A 19,242-nucleotide genomic window follows, 5' to 3' on the forward strand; every position below is an offset into this window, starting at 1 on the left:
AAATGAGATTTTCCTGATAATAGAGATCGTATTCTCTGTCCTCGTACCATGGTGTTATTATCTCGTCAGCATGGAAGGTAAGAAAATGAAAGGGATCTGGATGTTGTTGCCTCAGGGTGGAAACCTATCGCTCCACATTCCTCCCTCTGTTGGCTGGTATGGAAACCAGGTGATTGGCTATCACTCAGCAACCGCCTGCCTCTAATTTACTATCACTATCATCATAGAGACGCACAACTGCCGAGCACAGTGCAGCCAAAGTTTTACAATAAAGCAGCGTATGCTTGTGTTCTGGGTCTAAATCAATACCATGCATGTTTTTGTTCCCTGGTATATTTTTGACATTTACAGAGGAGTTAGTGAGTGTTTGCAGTGAGAGCCAAAGCTGGGTTTTGGATGGCAGTTCACTTTGGATGAACTTCTGAGCTGCAGAGTTTTGGTTTGTTGACCAATACAGAAGGCAATGTAACGCCTGCTTATGTGGTGAACACAAACATGATCTTAGGATTGGATGCATGTCTTATATTTGAGTCCAATCTGAGAGTATGAAGCTGCTACTGATTTACCATACAGCAGAAGTGGGTAAGAAAAGCCAAGCTGGCCTGCAGGCAGAAATAATCTCATTGGTTCAGGTAAAGGGTAAAAGGTTTTAATTAATTGAGCCCAAGAACATGTGGTTTATTAGCATGAAGCTAATTCAACAGGACAGAGAGAAGCTAGTGTTCGGGCAACATACACTCAGTTGGTACTTTATTAAGTACATGGAGCTGAAATTACTCCAATACAGTAATTCTCCATTTCTATCAGTGAGGCCAAATAACAGAAACGGCTCTCTCTGTAATACAGTGCAGTTAAATAACACCACAGGCTACAGCTTCCAAAGTGATCATGTCTGACTATGGACAGGCCTGTGGGGACGGGGCCATGGGATGACTTTACCTTCTGATTTGTGGACTGAGGATCTTGATGCCATCAGCTGGAAAAAAAATGCCAGGCTGCAGCACATGACAAATGATCTTACTTGACAATGTTATGTATGAAACTGCCAATTAGATTTATTTAGCCTGCTTATTAATCGGATGTGTCCGAACGCTGATCCGGATAAGCAATGAAATACACCCTCACCCTCAAGTCAGTACAAGTAGTTTTGATGTTACATGATCTGCTATGACCAGTAAATCACTGAAGCTAACGTTAGCAAACTTTAGGTAGATGTCACTGTGTAACTAACATTATGCATTATACCAGTTTCTAAGATGCCATTGCCACTTGCTGTGCTCAAAAATAACATGGTCTTGTTGCTAGCCAGTGTGCCCAGCCATCCACCATGATGACTTCCATCATCAAATGCCGCCATCATCCAAACACCAAATGAGGGAATGTGTGTTCCAGAGAGCCACAGAATCTTTGCCAAACACTGGAGCTGTGTTGGAGGCTTTTGGTGGAACAACACTGTACTATGATGCTTTATATTGGTTTTGACTTCAGTTTGCCATCCATCTGTGGGCTGTTTTAAGCTGTACAAACAACCACTAATGTTCCCTGGTGAGGACATTGTCCTTAAATGCACAGTGGTGATCTTTCGTATTAATAAGCGTATTTCCTCTGCTTTGTTTTGCTTCTCCAGAGACACTTATCTCCCGAGGACTTCCACCAGGTTTTCGGCATGACCCTGGAACAGTTCGACCGCCTTGCCCTCTGGAAGAGGAATGACCTTAAGAAGAAGGCACGCCTTTTTTAGACAGACAGACGGACAAAAAAAAAAAAAAAAAAAAAAAAAGCGCCTCGCAACATCTCAACAACCAACCGTCCTGTCTGGAAGGAAGCAGAAAAAAACCCAACCCATTTGAAATATCTATATATGCACCGCCATGATACCCCCTACTTTCCACCTGTAAAACGCCATGCCATCTGCCTGCGATGCCGCGGAGAGGCGCTCCGTGCAGGAACATTCTCACATTGAGGCAGCATCTATAGCTTTTTGTATGCGATGTGGTCCGAATGTTTGACTGACAACCTTACAGAAGAGGACGAGGAGCTGCGTTTGCATGGCCTGTGTTGATGCTCCTCGCCTCCCATGTGGTTTCTGCATCCGCCTCCCCACCTCTCCCCAACCCATCCCGACGCTTTCATACACCCTGGCAAAAATAACAGCTTTTTCTAATTCTCGTGCAGGCCTTCCTCCAGGTTTCTGTGGTTCTGACTGTTTTATGTGCGCCTTCTTCTACCCTGTCAATCTTGACATATCTCCCTGTTTTTATCGCAAGTTTTCATCCGCAGCGAGTTTGTTTTCACCTCGCGAGGGTTTATCATCTTGTCTGTGTGTGTGTGTGTGTGTGTGTACACATCATCTGTTTGCTGCTCTGCCTTTTCTCTCTCACTGTCTCTCCATCATTTTCAGTTGTTCTTCCTGCTCCGACTGACATTGTCGAGCCAGGTCATTTTTACACCCCTGCCATTACTTCAGGACAGTGAAGAGACTGCAGACTGGTACACGCTCACTGTTCAAGCATGTCAAGGCCAAAGACAGGGATAAGAAACGACTTCAGCTTCTCTGATCTGTTACTTCAAAAACTGTCAAAAAGCACCTTATCATACGCTTTAGTTTGATTTCCTTTCATGTTCTTTTCAGTCGGAGAAGTTGGGAAAGGCTGGCCGGGTAGTTTTGATATGTGTGCCCTGATACGTTTGAATGCGGTCCCATATCTTACACAAGCCTCTCGTAAATCAGCGCAGATAGGGAGAGCCCGGGCTGGATAGGGGCCACAACATGGCAGTAAATCACAGCTTTGGGGGGGGGGGGGGGGGTTAAAAGGAGGAGAAGACTTACAGTACAGAGAGTTTCAGGGTATACATTGGTGTCAAACATGCAGCATTGCCAGAGTGACATGCACTCACATTTAAAAAAAAAAACAAAAACAAATGAAATTATTTTTATAAGCTATTTTTGACTTCTGGAAAGGATCATTACACCAATCATGAGACATCGCTGAGAGAAATCATGATTTTGTTACAAGAACAAAAAGGCCATGCTGACTTTGTTAAGCTTCACAGACCTGCAGCAGCATTTAAGCATAACAAGTGAGGTCTTTGCTTGGATTTAAAACTCAATACTATAACTGTGTTATATCTTCTCAGATAGAGATCTAACTCTTTCTATGTTTGTTGTTTGAAAGCATTGTTGCGTGCAGTAAAAGCTACACATTTAAGCTGAAGTCTGTCAGCTTTGCTTGAGTTTCTGGTCCGTAAATTGATCAACTCGCCAACTAACATACTGTAAAATGTATGTGAACATATACTGGACATATACCAGATATATTTGTCTGTATACAATCCATGGTGTATAACTCTTCAGGCATGCATGATGATGGGAAAATGGGGTTTATCCACTGACCTCAGATTAGAAATGTATGAAAACATTATCGTCAATGTGGTTTGAGTGATTGATTATTTTCTGGTTGAACTATGTCAAATGAAATGCCTGGGTCAGTTGCTTACATTAGCTTGTGTTATAGGTATTTATTTAATTGCAATATTAAGGAAGGGATTTTATTTTGAAATCTTAAGGGTGTAGTGTCAAATGCATAGCATCACTGAGAAGAAAGCTTTTGAAGAGAAACATATCAAATTTTAAGTTTAATCTGAGTGTCAAATCAATTATTTTTTTTTTTTTTTTTTTTTTTTTGCTCCTGTAAGTAACACACTAACTGTTGTCATAAAGCGTCATGTCCTCTTTCTAATATTCATCTGCTATTAAAGTGCTTTATCCAAAATTTAGTCAGTATGGACTGGAGTGCTTGCCTTTGTTAAATGAGTGTCAAACATTTTTTGGAATGACACCTTCAAGTAAAGTGTGTAATATATATTTTTAGAGTTTTTCAGGGGAAAAAAAAAATACTTCATCTTGGTCAAATTGTTATAGAAACATTAAGCTACATCGAGTATAAGCTAGTGGGCATAAATGAACAAAGTCAGTTCATTAACCAGCCCTGTCTCCTAAAATTTAACTCTCATATTTAAACAACAGTTACATTTTGAAAACAAATGCTGTCCAGATTAAATTTTTGATTTTAGTAACATCATAAAGAACATATTTAGTCAGTGTATCCGCAGTTGCAACATGTTCATACTTGATGTATCTGCGCGTCAGTAACAGTGTGTTTCATTTGTTTTTCATATAACAGTTAAGGAAAGATCATTGTCTTGCTTAATTATTATTAATTAATTATTAAGTCAACAGTGGTACAGAACGTCTTTACTTTTCCAATATTTAAAGTAACATAATGTAACTTTGCTGAGCAACAGCGCCCTCTGCAGCCACAAGTGGTAAATCATTTTGTTGGGTTCTGACTCTTTAGCAGTTTTCATGACCAGAAAACAAAGCCTGTCAATCTCTTAACTAGTGATCTGACTACATAGTCCCGCTCACTGAACTGAAACACGGTCGACCCTGTATCACCTTCGTGATTCTCAGTTTCCAAAGACAGGAGTAAAATCCTGCATTTCACACATTCTCTGTCGACCCAGACAACCAGTGGTGGAAGATGTACTCAGATCTTATGAAATGGCTCAGACAGCAGTGTAAATATTCTCCACCACAAGTACAAGTCTTGCATTCAAAACACTATAATACTAATGTTATTGTTTTGGAGTATATAAAGGTCATTTTTATGATTAATGAAAGTATCTTAGGCCATGTTCACACTGCAGCTGAACCTGTCCAAACATTTCTTTGTGTGTTTGCATGCATCAGATTTTTTTTCTGTTCAGCTGTGTGGAAAGAAAAAAAAACAAACAGTGTATTTGTAATTTCACCTAAGAATCTTATACCGATTATCTGGAAAAAAATGTTCCTGATTTTTGCAGTTTCGCTTCAGCAGTCTGAGGAGAAGTGAAATTCCGTCTTCTCAGAGGACATTTAACAAGGTGCCTCTGTCCTGATTTACCCACTCTGGTCTGTATTTCTGCAGAACTGGATGATCACATGATCATGTGTTAAGTAACTTCCCAGCAGGAATACCCAGTCAGATGCATGTATTCATCTTACATCTGCCTCATTGTCCACTCTCTCGATTCATTACTGATTTCCTCAGTGATATGTTGCAAAAATATATATGATTTTGTATTATCAGGTTAATTTTAACATTCATTTTCAGTAGAAAGTCACTTAATTATGCTTGATCATGACCAATGATATCTCGCATAGTCACATGTCTCAAAAGGAGTGTGCTCACGTCTGTTTCTGGCCTCAGATCTGCTGTTATGAGACCTCCTGTTCTCTCTTCAATTTCAAAGCAGTTTGAGGTTGGAAGAAAGAGTTTTTCTTTTTTTTTAATTTGTGAGTAAAAGTGATGGACTTCAACTCACTCATGTCCACATTTCATCTTTTAGCTGTTTGATAAATACAGGCTGTGACACATAATCTGAAGCCAGTAGTTTCCAACCTGTTTAAATCTGCCAGCTAATACATACATGTGAAGACTTGTTTTGGAAATACCGAGTCAATAAATGGGGAAACCCAGCAAAGCATTGTTATGATTCTCCCACTAGCTTCAGCAAATAAACACATTGAGCATGCTTCTATCTTCCATACTGGGTCTATCCTCAGGCTCAGGCTCCACTGCTGTGTATCAGAGTATCAGCAAAGATGTCATCCAAAAAAAAAAAAAACTGATATGAGTGGTGATTTCAAACCTATTGTGAGGTCTGCAGTGTGAATGTAGGCAAATGATGCTACAGTGCTGGATTACACAAGCAGGGAGACCTTTTATCTCTTTAGGCAAACAGACCTCTGACCCAGAGAAAACAACACTGAAAGCTTCACACGTTAGTCAGAGCCTGTGGTGTCAGATTCAGATTGAGAAACAGTATTTATGCCCATCTTTGGTCTTTTGTTTTATCCCTGGCTGCCACAGAGAGAACAGAGAAAACGTTTTCATTCTGAATACAGGCCTTCGTCAAAAACAGAGAGCATGCTGCAATAAAAATCAATGTCCCATGTCACATATTTCTTTGGATTTATGATTTATTTGGATGAATAATTAAGAAGAAATCACAGTGCGTGTGATGGTGAAACCAGACGTCTGATGGATGGTTGTTTGTTTGTATCGGCTGAATTTCTTTGTCTGACTTGTTTCCTCGTTGGCTTTGTCGCAGATCTGCAAATATCTGATGTCCATCTTGTAATAAATATTAAATTCAATTCAGTGTGAACTCTTGTGGTTCCTAATGGCTGAAATGAACTCAGAAAATAGATGAAGAACACATACATCTGCACAAAACACGCTTCATCTCTGACAGTGTATCTGCAGAGGTATTTCCATTATTATCTCAGTTTGTTTTGTCATATCCTCCTCTCTAATCCCTTAAGAAAAAAACATTAACATTCTATGTTTTGTCTAATTAAATCTAACCTGGATGTACTGTGTCCTTAGGGGAGCTCCAGGGGTCTGCTGCAGCCCTAATGAATTACAGATTCATTTCATTTTACAGCGTTCATTAGACAATGAGCACCGTGAATGACGCCTGATGATGTCATCAGGGCCTGATGGAAAATTCATAATCAAAAGTCTGTGGTACAAACAGAGGAAGATGTTAGCGCTTACAGCAGGGAGAGTCCACTGCAAAGATGCTATCAGGTTGCATTATGGGACACTGAGTTTACTTCAGTTTTCAATCTTGACTCAGAGACCAAACCTTTACTCCCAATAATTAGCCTATACTAAAAAAAAATATTCTGTTAATTCAAAAATGTCATGGGGGCGGCATTATTTGCTGTAACTGAAATTGCCTGCTGTAATTCAGTGTATCAATAACATACCTTTAGAGAAATGTTAAATATGCAACAAAAAGCATTCCTTTAAAATGAGTTAAAAGGACAATATTATGTTTTCCATTATAAGGTACACAGCAGTAGAAATCAGTCTTATGAGATTCAGAATTTAAATCCAGCAACAGAAGAAGAGAGTCCAAACAAAAGCAGTTTCCTCCCTTCACTTTTTGCTCACAGGCTTTAAAGACCCGCCTCCTCCTCCTGTGACGTAGCCAGCGATTGGCCGCCGCGACTGTCAGTCACCGCCTGGGGGGTGGTTTGACAGGCGCCTCCGCCCTGCCTCTATTGTCACCGGTCCGAGAGGAATATTTATTTAGAACATGGAGAAGGAGAAAAGCGACAAAGGTAAGCTACTCACTGCTTTCTAACACTTTGTCCGCGTCGACTTTCATTCATGAGTCGGTGGCTGCTGGTTCGCTGTGGTTTCCTGTGCTGTCACGGAGGTTACCTTGGTCTGTGCCGCTTCCCTGAGTGGATTCATTCAGAGAGAGTGATGAGAGAGGATGCGCGCCGCGTTTTATTTAATCGAATTAAAAAAAAAATGGCGTAGGCTACGTTGTTAGCTAAGTGGTGACATAAAATTCTTGTGTGGACGTATGTCTCAATAATTACAGTGGTTTATACTCAACTTTGTGTACTTTGGAATTTTTATTAGTCTCATTAACAGCCCTGTAATATTATTAAGGGTCGTGTAGTGTCTTTGTGGTACTTGTTTGTGACTTTAAAAGTGAACTTAGTAGCATTTTGTGTTGTCATTCTAATATTTTCAGCCTTTTCCAACGTTTTACTGTAACATTTCAATAGCACCTGCCTGGTTACTCCACTACTATAACACTACATAGTTGTTTTAATGATATTATATAATATATACATATATATATATAGGATTTCATACATGCAGTTGACTCAAAATGGTGTTATTCTGGTGTATTGGAGGACAAATATAAGTCAGTATAAGTCAATGGAAAATACAGGAGCTTCAGTGTTGTGAATGGGAGTGTGAGAGGTACAAAGGACCATGTGGCAGAAGAGGAAGAGGAAGAGGAGGAGGTGGAGGAGGGAGGGAGGAGTGTGATTAATTGGCAGACTGAGACTATGTGATGCCCCGGGCTGGAGGCTGCAGGAGGCTGCTCCCAGCATCAGCAGCCCCACTGAGGGGGGAGGAGGAGGAGGAGGAGGAGAGGGGGGGGGGAGACCAGCTGGGATCCTGGATCCCTGTCAGCTCCCCGTGCTGTGACCTCCAGACAAGAGCTCCCAAGGTCTTTATTGGGAAGATAAGGGCAAAGACAGGCTGTTTAATAGACAGATGATTCATTTAATTAGAGTGTATCACAACATTCAAAAATACATGCTGTGATGTGTCGGGCTCACAGTGATCTCCAATGCAGTATTTCCATAGAAAGAAATATGTGTGTTTATCAGTGTAATCATTTTGGACATCTTCAGTTTGAGGGTGTTAAGGCAGTTTGTTGAGGGTTGCCACATCTTTGTTGCAGAGCCACAGGCATCAGCTGATCTACACCCCCCCCCCATTCCTAATTTAACGCAACAGACTGTGGATGGAGGAGGGCGTTCCAGCAGCTCAATGATGTGGGACAAATCCAATTAATCAAATACAATAGAGAAAGCGGACAGACAAAGCATGAGATTTAGTATAATTAGGCTGGAACTGTTGATGTGATTACAAAAATCACCTGCAACTGGAAATGACTTGTACTGATTAAACAGTAGTCATGTATTTAGATTTCCATGGTTAGAGATTATGAACAGAAATGAATCAGGAACTGTCAATCATGTCGCATGTCGGAGGCTGTTTATGTGCGCCCACTTCTCTCACCTTAGCTGACCTGGCTCTGCCCTGAGTTTGAATTCCAACAAATCTTCCTACTTTTACAGCCCATTGTCTTTTATTTTTACCTTTTTTCTATGTGTGTGTGTGTGTGTGTGTGCCTGAGGCTTGGTATTTCCTCAGTTGCTTGGAGGGCTAGGCCAGTTTACCACAGTCAGTTGAGTTGTTATCTGACAATGGACAATGGCAGGCAGACAAATTGTATACATCCTGTTGGCTTGTGAAGAGGATGGAGCTCTGAGCCAGAACCTGCAGAGAGCCTGACAGTAAACACTGAGGGGTTAGACTGCAGTCTGAGTGGAGAGATTGAGCGTCATGAAAATTCATGGACGTTTCTAAGATGATTATTGTTGTTTTCTTTAGTTTGAGGCCTAAATCCTTTAAATCTAAACCTCATTGAAGCAGCCTAATATTAAAATTAACATGACCTTATTAGAAAGGATTTATTTGAATAAGAAATCATTTAAAAACAAATTCACACGGTGAGATATTAAACCTGCACATACCTGAATTTAGATTAAAATAAGATTATTACCAGGAGCATCTTACCTCATATAGTGCTTTAGGGCAGACGGGGCTTTTCCCCCCTCTCACCTCCAATGACAAGGACCAACCCACAGGTTTAGAAACACTGTTCTTTTAGTTTCTCTCTCAAACTTTCTCCCACTGTTGTTGTTTGGTCAGAGTCTGCTGCTGACCTCACTTGACACTGTGATACAAAGCTGTTACTTTTCATGGGCTTTAGCACATCTACACAACACTCCTGAATATGTATTCAATGCTATAATATAACATTGAAATACACATCTGTGTATTTATTCCAGTGGCTTCGTCTACATAACATGAGACTTGAGTTTTCTGAGCAGCTGGCTCCATTATTCCGGCCCTGTCAATTCTGTTTGTCTTGCTGATGACATCATCACTACTGGACATCTGGGTCCAGTGCGTGTGTGCGTGTGTGTGTGTGTGTGTTGGGATGCCATGGTAACAGTTTGAGATAAGATTTGATAAACAACCCTCTCTCAGTATAGCCCAGATCTTTAGTTATGTCCTCACTGTTACCAGCATTAACCTGCTGCCTTCGTGTGCTGCCCAAAATATTGGAATAAAGATTCTGCTCAGTCAGCATGTTGGAACATTGAGGTATAATGGTAAAAGTCAGTAGTTAAATAACTGGTGTGGCTGATTGTTTCATGTCTGACTTTTTGCCATCCACACCATTTCTGTAGTGTTTCCTTTTGTTCCTCTCCTTTTGTCTGATCTCCCTCTGACTACCCCCTCCCTCCTCAGAATCTATATCCCACTGTGCCTCGCTTTAGGCCAACAGTCTGCTGTTAGTCCCCAGTCAATATCTCTTTCTCTCTCTCTCTCTCTCTCTCTCTCTCTCTCTCTCACTGTCTTCAAACCTCTCTCTGCCAGGTGTTTGCCTGCAGGTGAGGTCTCTGCCCTCATAGTTGAAAGTCATAAAAAAGATGAAATATTTGGTAGAAGACTGTCACCATGTCTACACAGGTAGTAAAAGCAGCACGTGAGCAGCAGCTGCTCCAGTCCTCTGTCAGTGTCTGCACTGGATGTATACAGCAGACTACAGAGGTCACCTGCATTATGCAGTGCTCAGAGCCACAGCTAACATAGCTTGGTGACGTACATGTGTTATGCAAGATTCCGATGCACTGTGAAACTAAAACTTTTGTGTGGACATACCTTCAGTAATGCTCTGATGCTGAGATATTCAGTACATTTGGACAGTGGTGGACCAACTGTCCAACTAAGATAGTCATCCCTTGGAACCAGGCTGCTAGCACAAAAGTAGCGCATGTATGCATTGTGTATACTGTATGTTTTATTTTTGTTGTGGTGCATTTCTTTGTGGATCCATGAGGTAGTTGGCAGTAACAGACTGTGGTTTGCACCAGAGAGAGCTGAGAGGTGATTCAGCAGAAAACCTTTGTGACTTTCTGCCTCGCTCTGCTCTGATCTCTGTCTTTCTGCCTGTCAGTGCTTGTGAGGAGCCAGAGACGAAATGCATGATTGCAATGCCTGTGTGACGAAGCTCAGGTGCTGAACTTCAAGTCAGAACACGGCCGGCATCTGTGGCTTCAAACTAATGTGTTTGGATAGTTCAGCCTCTGTCAATACAAGTCCAGCAAACCAGATTTCCCTTTCTCCACCTCTCACTCTTCCTCCTTTCAGGGATTATTTCTGGAGTTGTGTGCCAAAATGGAAACAGCCATTGTTTGACAAGCAGTGATACATCAGAAACTGATGCCACAGAAAACACACTGCAGTCAGTTTAAAAGACGTTTTCCACCTTTACAGGGGCTCACTGGTTTCAGTTAATTCTATATTATATTATATTATATTATATAATAATCAACTCACAGAGACGTAAAACTTTCTCAGCATAGCTAATGCATCATAATGAAACACATGTCCACACTGCTTTTTGTTATTTAGTTTTGGAGTTTTAATAATGTTCAGATGGTGGAGTTATTTATGAATCCTTCATGGTGGTGCATTCATGAGCTGAAGTGACAGTCTGACATCAGAGCTTCTCCATTCAGAAGCTGTGATGTTAAGAAATTCAATGGGGAATACAAATACTTACCAGACATAAAAACTAGTTGTACTGAATGATGCATCAAAGTTATTTTGTCGAGTTCAGAGTGCAGCTCAGTTTTACCTTCAGGATAGCACATAAACGCACCATTTCTCAAATGTTGAAGTCAGGTGTGCACTACCATTGGATAATCAGAGTTTGAAAGTCTTATACTAGTTAATATGTAAACCCACTCACACCTGTTTTGCTAACAGTTTTAGCAGAAAGTGAACATTATAACCTAGCCTGGTTATTTCTTCAGCAGTTCAAATAGGTGTGTTGCTGTGCTCAGTGATGGCTGTGTCTACCGGTTGGAGAAGCTATTGACCAGATGCAGCTTTAGGCTTAGGCAGGATTGAGAGTGCAAACAACATTTTCTACATAGTTAGCTATTTGCTAAATACATAAAAAAATAGCAACAAAAAGATAAACACAAAAACTGTGTTCAGTGTGGGATTCATAGAGCTGTACAGGTTATTTTAAATCAACTTACAGAAATAAATCAGTATATTTGTTTGATCTTCATTAAAAAAGATCACTTAAAGTTACTCACAAAAACCCCTTCTCTCAAAACAGGATTACAAATCTAGGCTCAGTCAGTGAAGCATAATGCAACTGCACCTCAGTCTACTTGTACCCCCTGGCAAAATAAGATGGATTGATGTCAATATTTTAACTGTGAAGCACACCTCACTAGCTTTTTTGGGAGCTTTCAAACACATCTCATCGTAATATAATATAATGTTACACTATATTAGTTACAACTTTGTGGATGCTTCTGTTGTGGATTCAGTCTTGGCTTTGGAATCATTACACTCCTACTAGTGTAGGAGACCTTTGGGAAGATGAGTACAAAACCATAACGACACTGAGTGGTTTAACACCAAAGATAGAAACAAAAAATGAGGAACCTGTTGATTATTACTTAAAATTGGGGGTTTGACATTAATGGAAGTGGACTGTGCTGGTGTAATATTGTGGTACTGAGCTATTTTTTGGACTGACGGTGTTTGTCCTGAATTTTGTCACATGGGAGGAAGGAAGTTGTCCAAAGTGGAAGTGTGTGGTTAAACTGAAACAACAGGTTGTCAGCGGAGCCCGAAACGTTTCTGTTATCGGAACATCTCAGTGACACTTCAACATAGACGGCTCTCTGAGGCAGGACGGCTGTGTTTTGGTTCTGAAAGGGATCAGGATGTTTATGCTGTGTGTGTGAGTGAGAAAGTGTGTTATCTTGTTGCTAACTCTTCTTCACCTCTGCTCAACACCACTGCAAAACACACACATATTTATCATTTTTAAAATGCTTTTAAAGAACACAGACATGCACATTCATGCATATACACACATGGATGTACAGTCTGAGCACACACACTCAGACATATGTACTTAGCTGCCCAGGACAATAAGATGCACAGACATAAGTTCACACACACACACACACACACACACACACACACACACACACACACGTTATACACCCTCCTCCAGCCCAGATCCACCTCCTTAGAGGACAAAAACATGATAGAACGAGAACCTGAAAGCCAGGGATGAGAGAATGAAAAGCATGTAAAATGTTGAGTAGAGAGCGAGCAACACAAAGTAAGCCTTTGTAATTCAATCTGGGTTTTTTTTTCTTCTTTTTTTGGTGAGATTGGAGTGTGTTGGCACTTGCCCCTCGCTGTGATCCTGCTCCGTTTCAACAGGACAAAAACACCAAACATGATTAAAGATGAGGAATTGCGTTATAGGGTTACAAGCTGGTGCTGAGAGACTGTGTTCTTGTAGTTGTGTGAAGATTAAATGACCTTACATTAACTGAGGCTGAAGAAAATCCCTCAAAGTATGTAGACTGTCAGGCCTCACTTTTACAAAGTGATACAAGTCTAAGGCCAAGACTTGGGTTCACTATTTATATCACTGACAGAATAATCAGTTATTCTGGGAATATAGAATTTTTAATACTTTCATTTTCAGGGGTTTACACAGCTAAAGCAGTACCATGTAACAGGAGAACATCAAGAGTCTACAACCATGCTAGCAACTCTGTAAGACTGTACTTAGGCACAACAATGTTATGATCTAAATGCTAATGTCTGCATGCTAACATTCTTGCACTGACAATGCTAACATGATGATGTCCAGTAGGTATAACGTTTGCCATGCTCACCATCTAAGTTTAGCGTGTTAGCATGATAACGTTTGCTAATAGAGAAACTACAGACTACAACTGAGGCTGCTGGGAATGATGGCAGTAAGGCTGTAGCTATCTGGACATTGCCACAGAACACTGTGTAGTATAATTACACATTCATATTTATTTCTCAGTATAAATTTGAATCAAATAATTAGGCTACTTGTTTGTTAGATAGTTGACATTTCTTAAATAATTAAATCTCACAAGAAAGGTCAACTTTTCCCTCTAGTAGCTTTCCTAAACAGCATCAAGCCATTGCTTTTCACATTACACCAACTTTGTCCTGTCCTCCACATCTCCACATACTCTACATTGGCCTGTTGAATGTCTAGGTAAACCAGACACAGATTTAATAACTGGTTTAAGTATTTCCATGATGAGAATTTTCTGTGTTATATCATCTTTTACTGTTTTGACAGTGAGTAATCAACAATTATATTGACAGATCTGTTGGGGAGTAAAATCATTGCAATCTTCTTCTTGTGTTGATTTTCAACTGACTCAGTGTCAGTGGGTGAAGATAAATAGGCCTAGCTCCAGGTGTTGAGGAATGTCTAAGTCAACATTAGTTCAAGTATAACAGGGGTGTGTGTGTGTGTGTTAGTGTGTAGTGAGTGAGTGTGAGTAAGAGGATTGGGGGAGTTCTTCTCCATTAAGATGCCATGTAGCCATCCAGACTGTGCTGCAGGGCAGGTAAAAGAAAAGCATTAGTGAGAAATAATGGAGATGGGAGGGTTTCACTCTCTCTCTCTTTCAAAGTGTGTGTGTGTGTGTGTGAGTGTGTAAAGGCAGAAGATGTCAAGGAAGTTAACAGATGAACTCCTAGTGCTGTGAGTCACTGTCTGAAAGGGTATGAGCTGCTTGTTGATGTGTGTGCGTGTGAGTGTTTGAGTGTGTAGTCAGATCTTCACTCACAGTTCAGTGAGGTTGGTTCACAGGAGAGTCTTTGTCTCACTCTTCCTCTGTCTTTCTCATCCACTCTATAAAATATGTCCATCACTGGTCCCCACAGACTGCCATTATTTCCAGTCACTCTCTTCACCATTTGCCTTCTTCACCTCTGTGCTTTCAAACTCCGGTCACTCAAGTTTTCCTCAGCCTGTGTTTTAGTTAAAAGCTAGACATGTGTGTGTTATCATTTCTTAAAACCTCAGACCACAAACCTCAAAAGTCCAGTACTGGTTGAGCTCCCATTGTAAACAAAACTGTAAACAAAATTGAAAATCGATATTTTAGTTTTATTGTTATGCTGGTGACAGCATAAATAGGAGACATTATATTTTCGGGTTGTCCGTCCATCCTTCATTCCTCCCATCCGTCTGTCACATTCTATGAATATAATATCTCAGGAATCCCATGGGGGAATTTCTTCAAATTTGGCACAAACTGTCCACTTGGACTTGGTCAAGTTCACCGATGACCTCACAAAACCTGTTTTTGGCCCTAACTCAAGAATTCACATGTTAATTATGACAAAAATGCACACAAATGTCTAACAGGATGAAATGATGAAGTGATGACATTTTATATCCCAAAGGTCAAAGGTCAACTTGGCCCACTTTACCCCACGCCAAAACACAGGAACAGAAAGGGAGACTGTAACCATATATTTCCAACTTGACTGGTTAGCGGAGGCATATACCTGCAAGGCAATAATTTAAATGTAAATATAGTGTAATATATGCTTAAACCATATATTCTCATGACTGAGAAATTGCATTCCAATAAACTGTGATTTTCTATGTATTTCTTTATTTTATGCATTCACACAGAGTTAACAATTGAGAATGCAAGCACTGATTGAACATTGAATTACTGGCTGTTGCTTTTAAGCACTACATTTTGCTTGCAATTTGCATTGCAAATAATATACTGTCAGATGATATCATTATAATATGTGATACATTGAGATGTGATACACAGTCCTACTGTTGTTCCAGCACAGGGCCACTGACATTAAAGCACAGGACATGTTGACTAATCTGACTTTGTAAAGTAACAATAGGAATAGTCCATCAACCATTAACACTGAAGTCATCTTCAAGGCTCTTAACATTAATTACTAAATGACTGTCACTCAAAAACTGAAACAGTTCTTTAAAATTCTACTTTCCTTCCTTTGACTGTCAAAATTAAAAACATGTAATATAATAGCATATCAGCTCTCTAACTGTCTCTGTGTCAGGTAAATAATTTCTGTCATGACTCACACAGTCTCACCTCTTATCTCTGTGAGTTTTCTCTTTGTCAGTTTCTCTGCATCTCTCCTGCTCTCAGTGTTCTAGAAGATAAAAGGGAGATATCTGATATGAGACAGAAATAGACAAAATGTGGCTTTCTCCACACACACACACACACACACACACACACACAACAAACCTGACCACCAAGCATCTCCCACATGGTAATGATTGCATGTGAGGGATGAGGAGATGGAGATAAAGGGATGAAAGAGCGATGGATTGTTAGCGCCTTAGCCACATCCAAGGGAAAGTAAGGGGAGAAAAGTAGTGTGGCTTGGGTCTGGTCCAAAGTAGATGCATTAAAAGAGAAGCTGATGGAGTTTCAACCTTACTTACCTTAAGGGAGCAGTGTAATGTGAGTTGTAAGGCGTGTTCGCCTGAATGAGGCACCCAGATCCCGTTAAAAGTTAGCTGCAGTTTGCTAAATGGTTCACAGATGCTAGGCTAAGTCAAACATGGTCTATTTAGAGGAACTTTGGAATTGTATCAGAGAGCCAGAAACCAAGACTTCTGACATGTTGGAACAACAGTTTAGCCAATCAACATTTCTTTTGTGACCTTAACTGAGGTGGTGTCTGTTTATCCAGCCATAAACCTAATTTGAGGGGTTTTTTGTTTCCCATACAGAAACACGAAAGATGATGCCATCACATCTCTACAAGTCCTATAAACTCATGCTTTGTATTAATAATCGCATGAACATCTGGTTCAAACACCATCTCTGTGACCACAAGTCTACACCATCACCCCGACTAACCCACTGAGTCACTAGACTGCTTGGATCTCAATCCACAGATTCACCCCAGCAACATTTCCTTTACTTACATGGCAGGTCACCACAGACTGAGGTCAGAAAGTACCCACAGGTCAATTATTTAGAATGATACAGCTAAATTCTAAATAATATCACAATAGAGTTTGATCACACCACAGTACAGGTATTACAGACGTACAGTTTATCTCTGCTGGAAGCCTTAGCAGTAGACAGTGTGTATGCTATGCTTCACTGTTGTCCTGTATTTTCATGTTACTGAGAGGTATTGTTCTACTTTGTCTTCCTCAATGATGGGAGCATTATCACTACCTGTCAGTCAGTAGATTAGTGTGAAACATCGGCAGAACTGTGTGTCACATCACCCATCAACATCAGCTAATCAAAACATTGCTCTATAATGGAATTACTGGTCAAAAAACACCATAAACATTGAATAATTTGCTTGTTTCTGGCTGCTAGCGGTAGCGTTTCTTGATTTCGGCTACTGTTAAAAACAAGAAACAAATGTAAGAATCCCAGTTTGAACTAGAAACCCAATCTCAGTCATGTGATATAGGCAGAGAAAGATACCCGGTTGTATTAGGACTTGGAACTTTCAACTTTTGTTGAAAAGATGCAGAGACTTGCCCAAAAAGACTTAACAGGTGATCTTGTTGTACTGGAGTAAAGATGCAGTATCTTTATTTTTAAAATAAATCGAGTAGTCAAAATAAATACATTTTATCACAGAAATGCCAAAGATATGTTTTGAGTAATTTAGCAGCTGTTTGTCCACCCGAGGGCATTGGTTTATTTTTCAACTGCAAAACATGAATGTGGCACATATGCTTTAATAACCAAACTTATTCAATGATAAAACTTACTGTTCTGTCTCATGTTTTATACTAAAAACCAAGTGTATAATTATATATACTGTGTTTGTCTTTAACTACATGTCTTCATGTGCATCTTTGGGCACTACTATTCAATGAGAAACCTTCTGGAGGTGCTGTGGCTCTGTGATAATAAATGAAAGGAGGTGTCCACTTGCTAACCCCAGCAACACCTGGGCAACAACTGTTGCCCTCTAACACCCAAGCTAAGTTCCCTCAGGCAGCAAAATAGTTTAATTGAAGTCGACTGTAATAGCTGATAGATTTGTATCTGTGGAGTCTATATGAAGGAAAGTGAAGAGACTGAGCATTGCAGATGTGTTGCAACATCACATGTCAGACTGAAGTCAAAATCTTAAAAGCAAATAGATGTTGAAGGTGTTAGATTTACATTGTGTCATCACATTTTTCCTGCTATGCCTCATGCACAGCTGTTCTTCTGCTTGGGTGTTCACTGTGGCTATTACACACACACACACCACACTGTACACAGACACCATACAAACTGTTCGCTAACGGTTCCACCATTCTTTCATCACCAACATCATTTGTCTCCCTGCCCTCATGGAATACCTTTCATATATATGTCCACACAAACACACACACAGACACGCATACAACAGATGTTGCTTACCCAGCTGTGAAACAAAGAATGAACATAATAAAGTCAGAAGAAAGAGAGGCATCATCTGGACATTATATCACCTCCTCTGTCTCCTCCCTCCTCACGTGAGCTGATGGTACGTTAATGTATCAGTGTGGGCCAGACCACTGGCCTGGACTTGTTAACAACCACACCATGAGGTGAATGCCTCATAGCACCCAAAACAACACCTGTTTCCCTTCACCTCACACCACTCAGTGTCTGCAGCTCCCATTTTTACTGGGAGGAAACAGAGAGGGAGCATGTAAGAAACACTGTGGACTTTAAGAACAGAGCAGAATCTCCTGGTTGTGGGTTTAGAAGTTGTGAGTACAGTCAAGACTTTGAGAGTACAAGTTTATAACAGAGAGTGTGTATTAGACATTTAGGGTCTAACAAAGACACCATTGAGTTGTTTTATGTGAAATGCAGAATCCAGTGTTTTCACAGCTTAACCTGTAGTAGCCTCTGGTTTATCAGTTCTGACTATAGTGTGACGTGGCTCCTATAGCACTACTAGTGGTAACAAACTCTACAGGCTACTTTTAAGTCAAGAACTTAAAAGGCTGAATAAAAGGTCAGAAAGGTTTGCTGATGTGGGTACAGAAGTATCTGATCAAAGAATAAGTAAGAGCATATACCTCTGCTAAGCCCGAACAAGTTTTCATCTGCCTCTTTAACTAGGTCCACACCTAAATTTAATGGGTCCCCATCCCTCCACCAAGTTTGGTGCAAATCAGTTCAGAACTTTTTGCATAATCCTGCTGATGCATAATCCTCCTTGGCAGAATCTGACCACTGGTCAGTGATTGATTGACTGCTTTTATTATGACTTTTTATACATACATAAATTTTGCATTATACCAGTTGTGTATTCACACATCCAGCAGCCACAGAGCAGTATTATGGTCCTCTGCTGGAAACAAGGTTGTAACACAAGAACAGCGAGCTTAAAGAGGCTAGCTCTGTATAACTGCAGAGCAACCCCTTTCACCTCATACATTGATCCATTATTAATATAAAAAGATAGAGCAGTGCAGCTTTGAAGGAAAATCTCTTTAAGTATTTTGGATACTGTATATGATTTATCATTTTTTCTCTACATGGGGTCCTTTAATTTCCTTCCGTTTCTGGCTTTTTAAAAATGTGTTTTGTCCAAATCTTGGCTGGCCATTCATTCATAATAATGTTAAACCCCCTAACACACTGCCTCACTGAGATTCCATTTCCTG

At 40.3% G+C, this 19,242-nt stretch overlaps 2 protein-coding genes across 16 annotated transcripts in view; both read left to right on the plus strand.

Annotated features, from left to right (window-relative positions):
• The window catches only part of ablim2 (actin binding LIM protein family, member 2), a 92,468-nt gene extending 86,266 nt beyond the window's left edge, over positions 1–6,202 (plus strand). For all 15 annotated transcript variants that reach the window (XM_051075380.1, XM_051075379.1, XM_051075385.1 and 12 more), the window contains one exon: positions 1,628–6,202. The gene's annotated coding sequence lies outside the window, so the exon portion shown is untranslated. The remainder of the gene's footprint in view (positions 1–1,627) is intronic.
• An 871-nt stretch (positions 6,203–7,073) lies between these two features.
• afap1 (actin filament associated protein 1) overlaps positions 7,074–19,242 on the plus strand; it is a 91,791-nt gene continuing 79,622 nt past the window's right edge. The window contains exon 1 of the mRNA XM_051075474.1: positions 7,074–7,177. Within this exon, the coding sequence (XP_050931431.1) occupies positions 7,153–7,177 (25 nt within the window). The 5' untranslated portion in view covers positions 7,074–7,152. The remainder of the gene's footprint in view (positions 7,178–19,242) is intronic.

The sequence above is a fragment of the Lates calcarifer genome, linkage group LG14 (genome assembly GCF_001640805.2).
Source record: "Lates calcarifer isolate ASB-BC8 linkage group LG14, TLL_Latcal_v3, whole genome shotgun sequence".
Lineage (NCBI taxonomy): Eukaryota > Metazoa > Chordata > Actinopteri > Centropomidae > Lates > Lates calcarifer.